This window comes from Peromyscus maniculatus, chromosome 1, assembly GCF_049852395.1.
Source record: "Peromyscus maniculatus bairdii isolate BWxNUB_F1_BW_parent chromosome 1, HU_Pman_BW_mat_3.1, whole genome shotgun sequence".
NCBI classification, from domain to species: Eukaryota; Metazoa; Chordata; class Mammalia; order Rodentia; family Cricetidae; genus Peromyscus; species Peromyscus maniculatus.
The window spans coordinates 96,965,515-96,979,975 of record NC_134852.1 but is presented as its reverse complement, the minus strand read 5'-3'; the positions used below and the strand labels follow the sequence as shown (position 1 = coordinate 96,979,975).

Sequence of the window (14,461 nt, the reverse complement as noted above, 5' to 3'; positions counted from 1 at the left end):
TCTATAAATCTATATCTTGCCACGTGGCTGGTGGCTTACTGGCGTCTTTACATGCTGCTTATCCTGGTGGTGGCTGCAGTGTCTCCCTCTCCTTCTTCCTGTTCCCCCAATTCTCCTCTCTCCTTGTCCTGCCTATACTTCCTGTCTGGTCACTGGCCATCAGTGTTTTATTTATATAGAGATATATACACAGCACATCCCCTTTTCTTCTTTTTTTAAAAATGAAGGTTTTAACTTTAACATGGTAAAATTACATATAACAAAACAATTATCGAGCAAGAATTACAGTTACAATATTAAAGATGTCCTATCTATCTTATATTTGTGAGTTGAATGTTTTATATCTAACTTATCTTTTATCATAACTGAGGAAATTACAACTATCTAGTCTTTAACCACATCAAAGACCTGAGAAGGAACATAATGGTACCTGAGAAATGGTAGATGGATGCAAGCAACTTTCGGGAATCTTGCAAGAGTAGACCAAGACAGGTGGCAGCCTGCACAGTCACCTAATGTTTCTCAGCATTGTTGGTGAATTCAAATTGGCTATAGGCCTAGAGTATCTGACAGACCATTTTCAGAAGCAGGAATTCTGAAAGACTATCTTTCCCTGTCTTGGCAGAATACCGTGGTCACTTTACTTGTGTCCCACTTGTCCAGAAAGAACAGCTTTTGCATTTGTACTGTCAGCTGTCAAGGCAAGGGCATTTCTTTGCCCAGTAGGGCATTTTTTGCCAAAAAGTCAAACTTCCAAATGGAAATGTCTTAGAAGCCCAACATTCTCTTGGGATCAAATTGGTGCATCCAGGAGCAATTGTGTCTCATGTCAGCAGAATTCTAAGTTATTTAAATGCCATATTCTCTAGGTCTATGAAGTGTTTGAAGATTACCTGTCCATCTGACCTATGTATCTGTAAATCTGGATAACCTAACTAATGTAACTATAGAGATGACAGGCATAGGTGACTATAAATCTATGTCTTATCTGCTGAAATAACCTAAGGACGAAGGCTTCACGTAAACAGTCTATTAGCAAATGTATGGTGAAGAACGATGACTTCAAAATTGTGACAAATACACAAGATATTTATAACAGAGGAAGGAATATATAGTGCGATATGCAATATGACAATAATCTTAAATATATATCAATATACCGAATATCCTAAACAGAAGTAGAACATAAGTATGACAGATATAAATTTACATTTGTATCAATATAAAAATATTTCAAATAAGAGTAGAGATATATGTACATTATAACAAATATTGCTTTGTATTTGTATCAATATACAAATTATCTTAAACAGGAATATAAAAATAGTTTACATTTGTATCAACATATAAGAATCCATAACAGTTATAGTTACAACTTAGTATATATAATATCTTAGATAGAACATATTAAGTATTAGATTCAGGTTCTTTAGGATAGGACACCTTTTGGAATGATCTTTATAACATGCCATTTACCTATGCTCTATACTTCTCTGGATTTTAGTATGTGTTTCTTGCATTGGTTGTAGTTCCATCTTATCTAGGTCATTATCCCTCATTATTCCTGGACAATATTTGATAACCATTCCTTTGTATATAGTCTTGTACTAGTTTAGAACCTTCTTATTTAGACAAAAAGGGGGAGATGTAGTGGGTAGCCATTCCAGCTTGGATCTGGAAGTTCCAACCCCCATTGAGACTCTGGCAACTGTCATGCCTATGAGGCAAGGCCAGGGGAGGCATCTGGAGACCTGAGACTTGGATGGGCTAGTGCTCTCTCTGTTCCTGGACCCTAGATGGTGGAGGTTGACTGAGCAGAGCTCCAAAGAACACTGCTGGACTGTGATACACCTTCCCCACACCCCAAGACCTACCTATCCCTTCATTTGTAAGTTACCCACTAAATAAATCTTCCTTTTAACTACATGGAGTGGCCTTAATAATTTCACCAATAAAATAACTTGGGATAACACTAACTAAACAAGTGAAGGACCTTTTTGATAAGAACTTTAAATCTCTAAAGAAAGAAATTGAAGAAGATATCAGAAAATGGAAGGATCTCTCATGCTCATGGATAGGTAGGATTAACATAGTAAAAATGGCAAACATACCAAAAGCAATCTACAGATTCAATGCGATCCCCATCAAAATCCCAACACAATTCTTCACAGACTTGGAAATAAAAATGCTCAACTTCATATGGAAAAACAAAAGACCCAGGGTAGCTAAAAGAATCCTATATGATAAAGCAACCTTTGGAGGCATCACCATCCCTGACCTCAAACTCTACTATAGAGCTATTGTAATAAAAACAGCTTGGTGCTGCTATAAAAACCAACATGTGGACCAATGGAATCGAATTGAAGACCCTGACATTAATCCATGCACATATGAACACCAGGTTTTTGACAAAGGAGCCAAAACTATACAATGGAAAAAAGAAAGCATCTTCAACAAATGGTGCTGGCATAACTGGATGTCAATATGTAAAAGATTACAAATAGATCCATATCTGTCACCATGCACAAAACTCATGTCCAAGTGGATCAAAGACCTGAACATAAATCCAGTTACACTAAACTTAATAGAAAAGAAAGTAGGAAGCAATCTTGAATGCATTGGCACCGGAGACCATTTCCTAAATAAAACACCAACAGCTTAGACCCTGAGCACAACAATTAATAAATGGGACCTCTTGAAATTGAGAAGCTTTTGCAGGGCAAAAGACACAGTCAATAAGACAAAAATACAGCCAACAGAATAGGAAAAGATCTTCACCAACCCCACATCTGACAGAGAATTGATCTCCACAGTATATAAAGAACTCAAGAAACTAGACATCAAAATACTAAACATTCCAATTAAAAAATGGGCTAAAAAGCTAAACAAAGAATTCACAAGAATCACAAATGGCTGAAAGACATTTAAAGAAATGCTCAACATCCTTAATCATCAGAGAAATGCAAATCAAAACGACTCTGAGATACCACCTTACACCTGTCAGAATGACTACAATCCAACACACCAATGACAGTCAATGTTGGAGAGGATGTGGAGCAAAGGGAACACTCCTCTACTGTTGGTGGGAATGTAAGCTTTTACAACCACTGTGGAAATCAGTATGGCAGTTTCTCAGAAAATAAGGAATCGAACTACCTCAAGACCCAGCCATCCCACTCTTGGGCATATACTCAAGGAATGCTGATTCATACCATAACGATGCATGCTCAGCTATGTTCATAGCAGCACTATTTGTAGTAGCCAGAACCTGGAAACAACCTAGATGCCCATCAACAGAAGAATGGATGGAAAAAAATGTGGTACATATACACAATGGAGTACTACGCAGCAGAGAAAAACAATGAAAGCATGAAATTTGTAGGGAAATGGATGGAACTAGAAAAATCATCCTGAGTGAGGTAACCCAAACCCAGAAAGACAGTCATGGTATGTACTCACTCATAAGTGGATTCTAGATATAAAATAAAGAACAATCAGACCACAACCCATAGAACCATGGAGGATATATATATATATCATGGAGGTCCCTAGGATGAGGGGCTTATAATAAATTTCGGTTTTACTCAATTACTGAAAGAAAAATAGCCAAATGAATGTAAACACATGAACTATGAACCAAAGGCTGAGGGGCCCCCAGCTGGATCAGGCCCTCTGAATAGGTGAGAGAGTTGATTGGCTTGATCTGTTTGGGGGCATTTAGGCAGTGAGACTGGGTCCTGTGCTCATTGCATGAGTTGGCTGTTTGAAACCTGGGGCTTATGCAGGGATGCTTGTCTCAGTCTGGGAGGAGGGGACTGGACCTGCCTGGACTGAGTCTACCAGGTTGATCTCAGTCCTCCGGGGAGGCTTTGCCCTGGAGGAGGTGGGAATAGGGGGAGGGCTGGGGGGGAAGGGGAGGGGGGTTGAAGGGGGGAACAGGGGAATCTATGGCTGATATGTAGAAATGAATGGTATTGTAAAATAAAATAAAACAAAAACAAAAAAAAACAAAAAAACAAAAAACATGGAGCCAGGTACTGGAATGAACACTGAAATATCAGAGAGACAGAACAGGGCACAGCTAACCTCACCCCTCCAATTTCTCATCTGAATTTGTTTCCTCAAACTACTAGCCTCTTTGTCTTCATCCAAATGGATCTCATCTGAACAACCTGAAAGCTTCACAGGACTCTAGTTCCTGGTCCTCATGCCTTAAATAACTTTCTGCTTCCTGCCATCACTTCCTGGAATTAAAGGCATGTGTCACCAAGCCTGGCTGTTTCCAGTGTGGCTTTGAACTCATGGGGACACAATATCACCAAACATTTAAGTTCAGGTATTGGTGAAATATAGTGATATTTTGTTCCCCAATATACTGTACACCCAATTAAACTTATCTGGGTTCAGAAAACAGAACTGCCACTAAATATAGAGGCCAGAAAATAGTGGCACACATACACACACTTTTAATCCTAGCATTCCACAGACAGAGATCTATCTGGATCTCTGAGTTCAAAGCCACACTGTAAACAACCAGGCATGGTAGCACACGCCTTTAATCCCAGGAAGTGATAGAGAAGCAGAAAGTTATATAAGGTGTGAAAAGCCAGGAACTAGAGCCTGGTTTATCTTTTAGGCTTTGGCAGCAGTTCAGTCTAGAATCATTCAGGTAAGGACTCAGAGGCTTCCAGTTCGAGGATATAGCATCAGCTGAGAAGTTGGCAAGGTGAGGTCAGCTGTGGTTTGTGTTCTGCCCCTCTGATCATCCAGTATTCACCCCAATACCTGGCCTTGGGTTTGTTTATATTAATAAACCTTTTAAGATTCATGTTACAGGGAGATACCATAACTGTTTATGCATATGTGAAATTACAGACACAAGCAACAGTGTCCAGGGGCTGTGGTTCTTTAAGCTGTTTATGAAGAGGTTCTGCATTAGAGAATTATTTACTTGGTGAGATGACACATGAACTATCAATTGCCTACTGCTGTATACTCTTGGGCCTCTAGTAAAACCATTGCTACCAGCAGCTCTCAGCATGAGGCAATATCTAAAATACTCATAAACACACTGAAATGAGATGTTATTGTTAAATAAGATCAAACTCTATATGAAATATATCAAAACATTTACATTCAATCAAAATATCTTAAGTGATAGAGAGAAGCTAAAGTAAGTCTATTACAAGGACATATCAGGACAAGTCTAAAACAACTCAACACAGGACCTGCTCTGTAATACCAAGCTGAGTATATAGGTTGAAAGGCAGGATAAGGGTACATGTAAAGAGAAGGTAATTCATTCCGCACTGGAAGCAGGTATACTTATATCCAGTCTCGTATCACTGAACATTGCACATCCTCAAATACAAAATGAAAATAAGAAAGTATGAAAAAGGGAAGAGGGGGTATAAGAATTATTATGCTATTTTGCATTACCTATAAATCACTCAGCCTTTTCAGAGCTCTTGACTCAGGCAGGTTTGGCTGCTTAGTCTTCAAATCCCTACCAAAGAAATATCTTTGTCCAGTGCTGACTGTGTATAAAAGTATAGCATTCCAGATAGCAGATAATATCCATTTATTTCCACATGTGTTAAATGTTAGAAGTATAAGATGATGGCATGAGCAGATTCAATGGTAGCCAGTACAATCTTTTCTAGTCCCTGAATGGCATGCATACATTTTATGAAGTTTACAGAAAATAGAATGGAACATTAAGAAAATTCAAAAAGAACCAATCTCATTGGTATGAAATCCACTTCCCACGCCCCCCAAAAAAGCCTTTAAGAATTCTAATTTTCACCCATAGGTCTCTGAACACCAAAGAAATAGTACTTGTGTCACTTACTAATGAGACAAAAAAAAACCACAAGAATTTATTCTCACATTGAGTGTGATTTAAAATTGTCATGTTTGGAACCTAATCTCTCATGAATAATATGCTCTGTTTTCAGGTTGACACCGAAGAATGTCCACTTGATTTTCTCTCTTTATTTTGCCATGGAAGAAATCAATAGGAACCCTCATATTTTACCAAACATTTCTCTGCTAGTTAACATCAAATGTAACCTGCTGCAGGATAGGACGAATCATGGTCTATCTCCAAAAAGAAGTGAAAACTTTCCTAACTACTACTGCAAAAATCAGAGAAAATATTTAATTGTACTTACAGGACCCACATGGGGAGTTTCTGCAAATTTTGGACCATTCCAGTACATGTCTAGAACTCCAGAGGTGAGTTGAGGTGGGATAATTTTAATGAAATACTTTCTCCTTCAAGTTGACTTTCTGAGTACCAAAATGGTTAAAAGGCAGAGACTGGGTTTGTATCTATTCAGTTCTATCAAAAATAAAAGCTCAGATACTTTCAGCAGAAAACATAACAACTTTATCACAAAAAGACAGCAGAAGTCTGAAATATTTAACCAGAAAATTTAGTGTATTTGTAGTTTTTAGACAATCACAAGAAATGAGATTTTAATAATGAGGATAAGAATTCACATTTTCTAATACCCCTAGCATTTGCTTAGTACATGTAGGTCTTAGACCAAACATTTTTCATTACATCTTCCTCATTTATGCTTATGTTCTATGTCCTTCAGCTCTACTATGGTTATTTTCAATCTCTTCTGAATGTCCATGAAGAATTTCCTCATCTCTACCAGATGTCTCCCAAGGACACATCTCTGCCACTAGCCATGGTGTCCCTATTGGTTCACTTCAGATGGAACTGGGTGGGAGTGATCATTTCAGATGATGACCATGGAATTCAATTTCTTTCTGAACTGAGAGAGAAGATGCAAAGAAACATTGTCTGTTTAGCATTTGTGAGTATTATTGCTCACGGGAATTTACCATTCGTTAAAATGGCTGAGAAGTACTTTACCCAGATCATGATGTCTTCAGCAAGAGTTGTGATTGTTTATGGAGACAAAGACTCTACTATACAATTGAACTTTATACTATGGAAATCTGTAACATTTAACAGAATCTGGGTCAGTATGTCACAATTTGATAGAATCACAATTAAAGGAGATTTCTTGCTTAACTCTCCCTATGGGACTCTCATTTATTCACATCAGAATTCTGAGATATCTGGTTTTAAACAATTTATGCAGAGAGTACACCCTTCAAATTACAGTAATAAAATTTCATTTGTTAGACTATGGTGGATTTATTTTAATTGTTCTTTGTCATCATGTAATTGTAAGAAACTGAAAAATTGTTCAACCACAAATATATTCAAGTGGTTGTCTAGGCACCAGTTTGGAATGTCCATGAGTGACTCAAGTTATAACTTATACAATGCTGTATATGCTGTGGCCCACTCACTCCATGAAATGCTTCTGAAACAAGTAGACATATGGTCAGCAAATGCTGGAAAAGGACTGGAATTGGACTCCTGGAAGGTATTATTTTTGCATTGAACAGCCTGTATGTCATAGAGAAGATTTCTTGAAGGGAACCACAGTTTTCTAAATCTAGGCAAACTACAAACTTTTCTTCCAGATTCATATATATCTAGACTCTTTCACTGCATGTGATGAAAATCCTGTTAGTATCTTAAATTATGTTACACATGATACTGGCACAAGACTGCACTTTACAATCTTTTTGTTTTGTTTTGTTTTGTTTTGTTTTATTTTTTGAGGCAGGGTTTTTCTGTGTAGTTTTGCACCTTTCCTGGGACTCACTTTGTAGCCCACGCTGGCCTTGAACTCACAAAGATCCGCCTGGCTCTGCCTCCTGAGTGCTGGGATTAAAAGCATGTGCCACAATCACCTGGCTGCATTTTATATTATAAGTGAAGAAAATTTTCCAGAATATTTCAAACACAAACATTAATCTTATGTTTTTAAAATTTGGAAGAAAATTTTTTTTCATGAATTTCTTAAATGGCAACAAGAAAATGAATGTTTACATGATTAAAAAAAGTTGTCCATCATTGTAATACATAGATTCCTGATAATCCAATAGCACTGCCAGTTTTGAACTGTTATGGAACACAGTTCTCTAGGTTATGACCAAATAACAATATTTCCAGCAAGAAATAAAGAATGCATCTCTAATCTATAAGCATATAACTTAGGGTGTGTGTGTGTGTCTGTGTGTGTGTGTGTGTGTGTGTCTGTGTGTGTGTTAGAGTATCAACCCCAGTGAGAAATTTTTAACTTAAAAATGCAGGGAAATGGAAACTTTATGATTGCATGTAATTTCTTTTATTTATTACTGAGTACTTCTAATAAAGTTACATTTTAGGGAAGACAAATGAAAATTACTGGCATAATATACTTCACATTTTCTGTCCTACTATAAAGACATAGTTAAAAGTAAAATAACAAATGTGTTTTAGATGTTCTCTTTTCTGAAGAACATACAATTTATAAATCCTTCTGGAGATCTGGTGAATATGAACCAAAGGACAAAACAGGATACAGAGTATGACATTTTCTATATCACAGATTTTGAGCACTTTGGACTTAAAGTGAAAATAGGAAAGTTTTCTGCACAGTTTCCAAATGATCCACAATTGTACATATCTGATGAAATGATAGAGTGGGCCACAGATTTTAGACAGGTAATTTGGTCTTAATTCAAATGATTTACGTGTAGCATAAATACTCTAGGACAGCGTGCTTCATCTTTGAGATGAGTTTTGATTTTATTCATTTATTGACTCACTTCCACTCCTCTAATTTCTTTCTGTCTCTGTCTCTGTCTCTGTCTCTGTCTCTCCCTCCCTTCCTCCCTCTGTGTGAATATCTCCCTCTCTTGTGTGTGTTTCACAGTACATAAATCTCCATACATTTGTAATGATTGTCATAAAATGGATTTTTACTTTATATCATATGTGTTTAAAAAGAGAATTTTTAGTGGCTCCTTGTTGTGAATCACTGCAGCTTTTGCAAGTTACATTAAACTCTTTGTGTCTGATTTTCCTCAGATTCGACCTTCTGTATGCAGTAGGCCTTGCAATCCAGGACACAGAAAATCCCCTCAAGAAGGGAAGGCTGTCTGTTGTTTTGATTGTGATCCATGTCCAGAAAATAAAATTTCCAACATGACAAGTAAGAAAATTATTTATCAAAATGATCAACAGATTTATTTTCTCTCATATATTCATAGGTCTCACAAAGTCCTTTGGGAAAATGGAATAGATGAATCTTACTATGAAGTTGAAAGCATCAGTAACACTGCTATTTGAAATAATATACTCTGTCTTTTAAACTGCATTTTTGTGTCATTATTCTAGACATATATTCTATATTGTTGAACATAATATATCCTGTTGGACGTTACTTTAGAGCACTAACAGTTACTATTTAAACTAACCTCTAACCTAATAGTCAGCATTTTGTAATAAGTTGTATCTATATTTCATTTTTTAAGTTTATTTAAGACATATGTACTGTGCATACATATGTTCCTAGTTCCCAATGTACCCAGTGTTTCTAATAATGAGTATATGTTCAATGACATTGCACCATGTTTTAGAAATACTCTTTTGTACTGTGTGCAAATATAGATCATGCTATGTATAAATATAAGATGTAGAAATAGAAACATTATCATTGGTAGTTTTTTTTTCAGTTTTACTGTACTTCATAGATGAGTTTGGATGCCATTATATTGACCTCTGAAATAAAGTTTATTATAATATTCATATCTAATAAATCAAAAAGACTTTTTTAATTAAAGAGGTGGTTTAATCTAATTTAAGGTACGGAAACTGAAAACATCGTTTTGATAGTGTATCAGGTAACAGAAAGGTAGAATTAATAAGTGTAGTAGTGATAAGAAGTAGCTAAATACTTAACTGACAGTTTCACTTAGAGCCAGAACACCATGTAAATGATTCTATATGAGTTAAACCTGAGGATTATAAAATTATAGTGCAGGTTTTAAAAAAATTACACTAAAATAATAAACATATTTGAATACAAAACCCAGTGTATAATGTGAGAAAGCAAACTACTTGAATAGAATAATACATAAAAAGAAAATAAAAATTGTTTAATTCAAATTATATATACACACACACATATATATATATATATATATATATATATATATATATATATATATTCCAAATTAACTGATCAAATATTGACTTTTGTGTTGGTTAAAGACAAGATACTATACTCAAATTTTTTAACTCCCCTTCACCTACTTAGAAAAGCACAAGATGAGTGGAGGAAGGGGAAACTATGGTAAAGGTGTATTATATACAAGTATAATATATTTTCCATACAAAGAAATAAATGTAACATATTATAATTAATTTTAAAAGATTATTAAAAATTAATGTATTATAATGCTCCTAATCAACAGTTTTGATGACATTATTTAGCAATATCAGCGAGGATTGAAAAACTGAAGCCAAATAGAAACTTTTGAAGAATAGACTCAGTGCTAAAATGGAATCATCACTTTTCAGTTTGGTCTGTTATATCAATGCAATTGGAAGGAAAAGAAATATGTTGTGTTATAAATCAAAACTTATCAACATCATCTAGTTCCATCTTTCAAAATTATGCCCTTGAGTTATAGAATATTATCTAGATTTTGTTGTTTTCTCAATAAATACTGTAACCTTGGGAGCATTGCCTGTCAAATCTTATAGAAATTTATAAAATTTTCAGATAATGTGCCCAACTAAATTTCAAACACTGAAGCCCAAAACTAAATGGGATGTTTTTGACATGTACAGAATTCAGATGGTAATTTGTTCATGTTGGTTTCTGCATTCCTTGATAGTGCTGGATATTTTTTCTCTTTCTTTTCCTTTTTATTTTTGATATTATAATACAATTATATCACTCTCCATTCCCTATCCTTCTTCAAACAACTCCAATAAAGTGCTTCAGAATCTCTTTCAAATCTATGGCCTCTTTTCTCATTAATTGAAGGTATGTGTATTTGTCTTGTGTGTAGGACAATGTAGATACATTTCTAAATACAAACTCTTCAGTCTTTACAATACTACTTGTATGTTTCCATGACTGACCTTTTTGATTTCCAAAAATAATCAGTAGGTGTGCTTTACTCTGGGAAAGACAATTTCTTCCACTCTCAATATCCATTAGATGCCTGTAGCTCTCTTTCTAGTGTTGTGGCCTGATAGTCTTTCCACAATCCACTTTGCCATGTCTATTGTTTTTGTACTTGTTAACTCTAATTTAAGCAATCATGTTGGTGAGAATTTATGGTTGTAGCTTGTGACATTTCTAGGAGACACTGACTGACATCCAATTCCCTGATCCCCTAGCTCTTACAATCTTTCCATCCCACGCTTCAGCAAATTTCCTGAACAATTAAGTGACAGAGTATTATAATAGAGGTAAATATTGTACTTGGTGGCACAAGTCTACATTTTAAGGGGCTATTATTTTTCCCTTGTAGCCTCTGCCTCAATGATAAGAGTCCTTGATGAGGGGAGAAGAATTTACTAATATGTGTGTAAGCACAAATATTTTGAACATTGTTAGGTATAATATTGTAATCATAATGTAGTACATGTGGGTTCTAATATATGGATTGGGTAGAGTTTGATTTCCAAAGTGCCCCATAAGGTCATTTATGTGTGGGATCTAATTTGTTGCTGATCGATGAATTATAAGATACAGTGAACTAGCTCATTAACAGTTCTTGTTTTGTATAGTACACAAAACTGAATAACAAATGTGTTTTTTCATGAATGATTCAATCCAAGGTAGGTTACTGTGGCTACCTGAACATTATTTAAAACTATATTATTGTTTTTTAATATTCATGCGTAAGTAAGCTAAATATAAAAAAACCCTTTGCATTAAGATGAAAGGCAACAGAAAATAGAATTAAATCCTATGAATAAAAATATTTAGTTTTCATATAACACAAGATGTAAATAAAATTTAGCTATGACTTCCTAATGTATTAATGTGTCATGTTTAATGAGTACTAGGGAAAACCTAAAACTGAAAATACTTCCTTCCTATACTAGACATGGACGACTGTGTGAAGTGTCAAGATGATCAGTACAGCAATGCAAAACGAACTCACTGCCTCAAAAAAGTTGTGACCTTTCTGGCTTATGAAGACCCCTTGGGAATGTGTCTGGCTGGTTTGGCTCTGTGTTTCTCTTTTCTTACAGCTATTGTACTAGCTATCTTTTTGAAACATCAAAATACACCTATAGTTAAGGCCAATAACCAAGTTCTCAGCTATGTCCTACTCATCTCCCTCATATTTTGTTTTCTCTGTCCCTTGCTCTATATTGGCCATCCCCATATGGCCACCTGTATCTTGCAGCAGACCTCATTTGCAATTGTCTTCACTGTGGCTACCTCCTCTATCTTGGCTAAGACAATTACTGTGGTATTAGCATTCAAGGTCACTGTTCCAGATAGAAGAATGAGGTGGCTGCTGGCATCAGGTGCACCTAACTTCATTATTCCCATCTGCCTTGTGATCCAACTGATTATCTGTGGAATCTGGATGGGAACTTCTCCTCCATTTGTTGATGAGGATGTACATGCTGAACATGGCCATATTTTGATTGTCTGCAACAAAGGTTCAGTAATTGCCTTCCACTGTGTCCTGGGATATTTGGGCTCCCTTGCCCTGGCAAGCTTCACTGTAGCTTTTATGGTCAGAAATTTGCCTGACACATTCAATGAAGCCAAGTTCCTGACATTCAGCATGCTGGTGTTCTGTAGTGTCTGGATCACCTTCCTCCCTGTCTACCAAAGCACCAAGGGTAAAGCTACAATATCTGTGGAGATTTTCTGTATCTTGGCCTCAAGTGCAGGGCTACTTTCTTGCATCTTTGCCCCAAAGTGCTACATTATTTTGTTCAAACCACAGATAAATTCTTTTCATAAGTTCAGGAAAAAAACATTCTAAAACTAAAAATATCCATTAAATATAAGGAACTTATTTCCTACACCAGACATTCTTATAATATCACAAACATACTTTCTGCAAACCAAATATTATGTCAAAGTAAGAGGATGGATCTTATGAAAAATGTAGAAAATAAACTGGATAATAAAGTTTGAACACCAAATCTGGATTTTACTTCTCTTGGATGAAACATTATAATAAGTCATTTCTTCATATGTAATTCTGCTTTTTGTTATTTTTGTTATTGAATTGTGTAGTATATGGGTATTGGCATGTAAACTTCACATTATTTCATTTGACTATATTTTTTCAGAACAAATTATGTGTTATTTTTACATTCCAAAAATATTGGCATGTAGAGTGTATATACAAGTAAGATTTAATTATGAAACCCTTCATATTGATCTAGGAATATAAAGAAAGCTACAAAAAAAGCAATTAAATTACATTCTGTATAAGGGTAAAGACCAGAACATGAGATAATACAAGAAATGATGCTAGAAGATGTATAATGCTAAATGCTTTCTGATTTAATTTGAAGCTTGAACAATAGAAAGGTATTTCATGTCTTAATTTGTAAGGCTGTTGAATATCTCATGGCTGGAAATGGAAAAGAGCTCACAGTATAACACTCTATTGTTAGTTTGCTAAGTGATCACAGTATCAAATGCCTTTTTTAATATTTATGCATATATCTAGAGACATAGGCTTCTCTCAACCTTGGTCATAAAAGCTTGTTTATGTAATAGAAGTCAAGGGAGAAGTGCATAATAGTTTAAAGTCCTGAGAAGAACAGACTAAGTGCCCTGACCTAAGTAGGACATCTAACCAAATCCTCTCATCATCATGGTTTAGGGGACATCTAGAAATAGGTGGCAGAAGGATTTAAGAGACAACAGGTAAGTACTTCTGGAAATGCCTTCTTTTTAGCAAGATGTTTCTGTTGTATTTCTGGTACTTGACAAAATCTCCACAAGAACAAACAAGTGAAAATACTGGCAAAGACTCAGTAGATCTTCTTTAGGACCCCACCCCAGCACACTGATGAGCTATAGGCAGTTGATAGTGCCTATCAGAGGAAAACATTTCTGAGGTTGTGTTTTCTGTTTGGATTCTAATAAATGACCCTAAACTCATGCACATGTTACCATCACTAATTGAACTTACTGTGTTATGAAGATCAACATCCAAACATTTGAAAGAAGGGTCTCTTTTGATGAGTGGAATGTTGTTTGGAGAAGCAAGGAGTAGATATGATTATGTTACATTGATTAATGGCATTCTCAAAATGAAATAAATTTCAAAAATTTCTCTATAAGTAGGTGCCTGGACTGCTCTACTCTGGTGGCTGCTCTAGGAAATAACCTAACTGTCATCATAGAGCCTTTGTCCAGAGACTGATGGAGGCAGATGCAGAGATCCATGGCCAGGCACCAGGCTGACCTCCAGGAATCCAATTGATGAGAGAGAGGAAGGATTCCTCAGGTGGGGGCCATTGAGATCATGATGGAAGAATGTGCAGAGATGACAGGCCTCACTAGTAGAAGCCCATGAACTGTGGACTGGTGTCTGT

General features: G+C 35.7%; 1 protein-coding gene across 1 annotated transcript in view; it reads left to right on the top strand.

Moving 5' to 3' along the window:
- Positions 1 to 12,888, top strand: part of LOC102916757 (vomeronasal type-2 receptor 116-like) — a 30,517-nt gene extending 17,629 nt beyond the window's left edge. The window contains exons 2-6 of the mRNA XM_016009042.1: positions 5,958 to 6,237; positions 6,606 to 7,412; positions 8,357 to 8,581; positions 8,948 to 9,071; positions 11,987 to 12,888. Coding sequence (XP_015864528.1) covers positions 5,958 to 6,237; positions 6,606 to 7,412; positions 8,357 to 8,581; positions 8,948 to 9,071; positions 11,987 to 12,888 — 2,338 coding nt within the window. The remainder of the gene's footprint in view (positions 1 to 5,957; positions 6,238 to 6,605; positions 7,413 to 8,356; positions 8,582 to 8,947; positions 9,072 to 11,986) is intronic.
- The last annotated feature ends 1,573 nt before the right edge of the window (positions 12,889 to 14,461 follow it).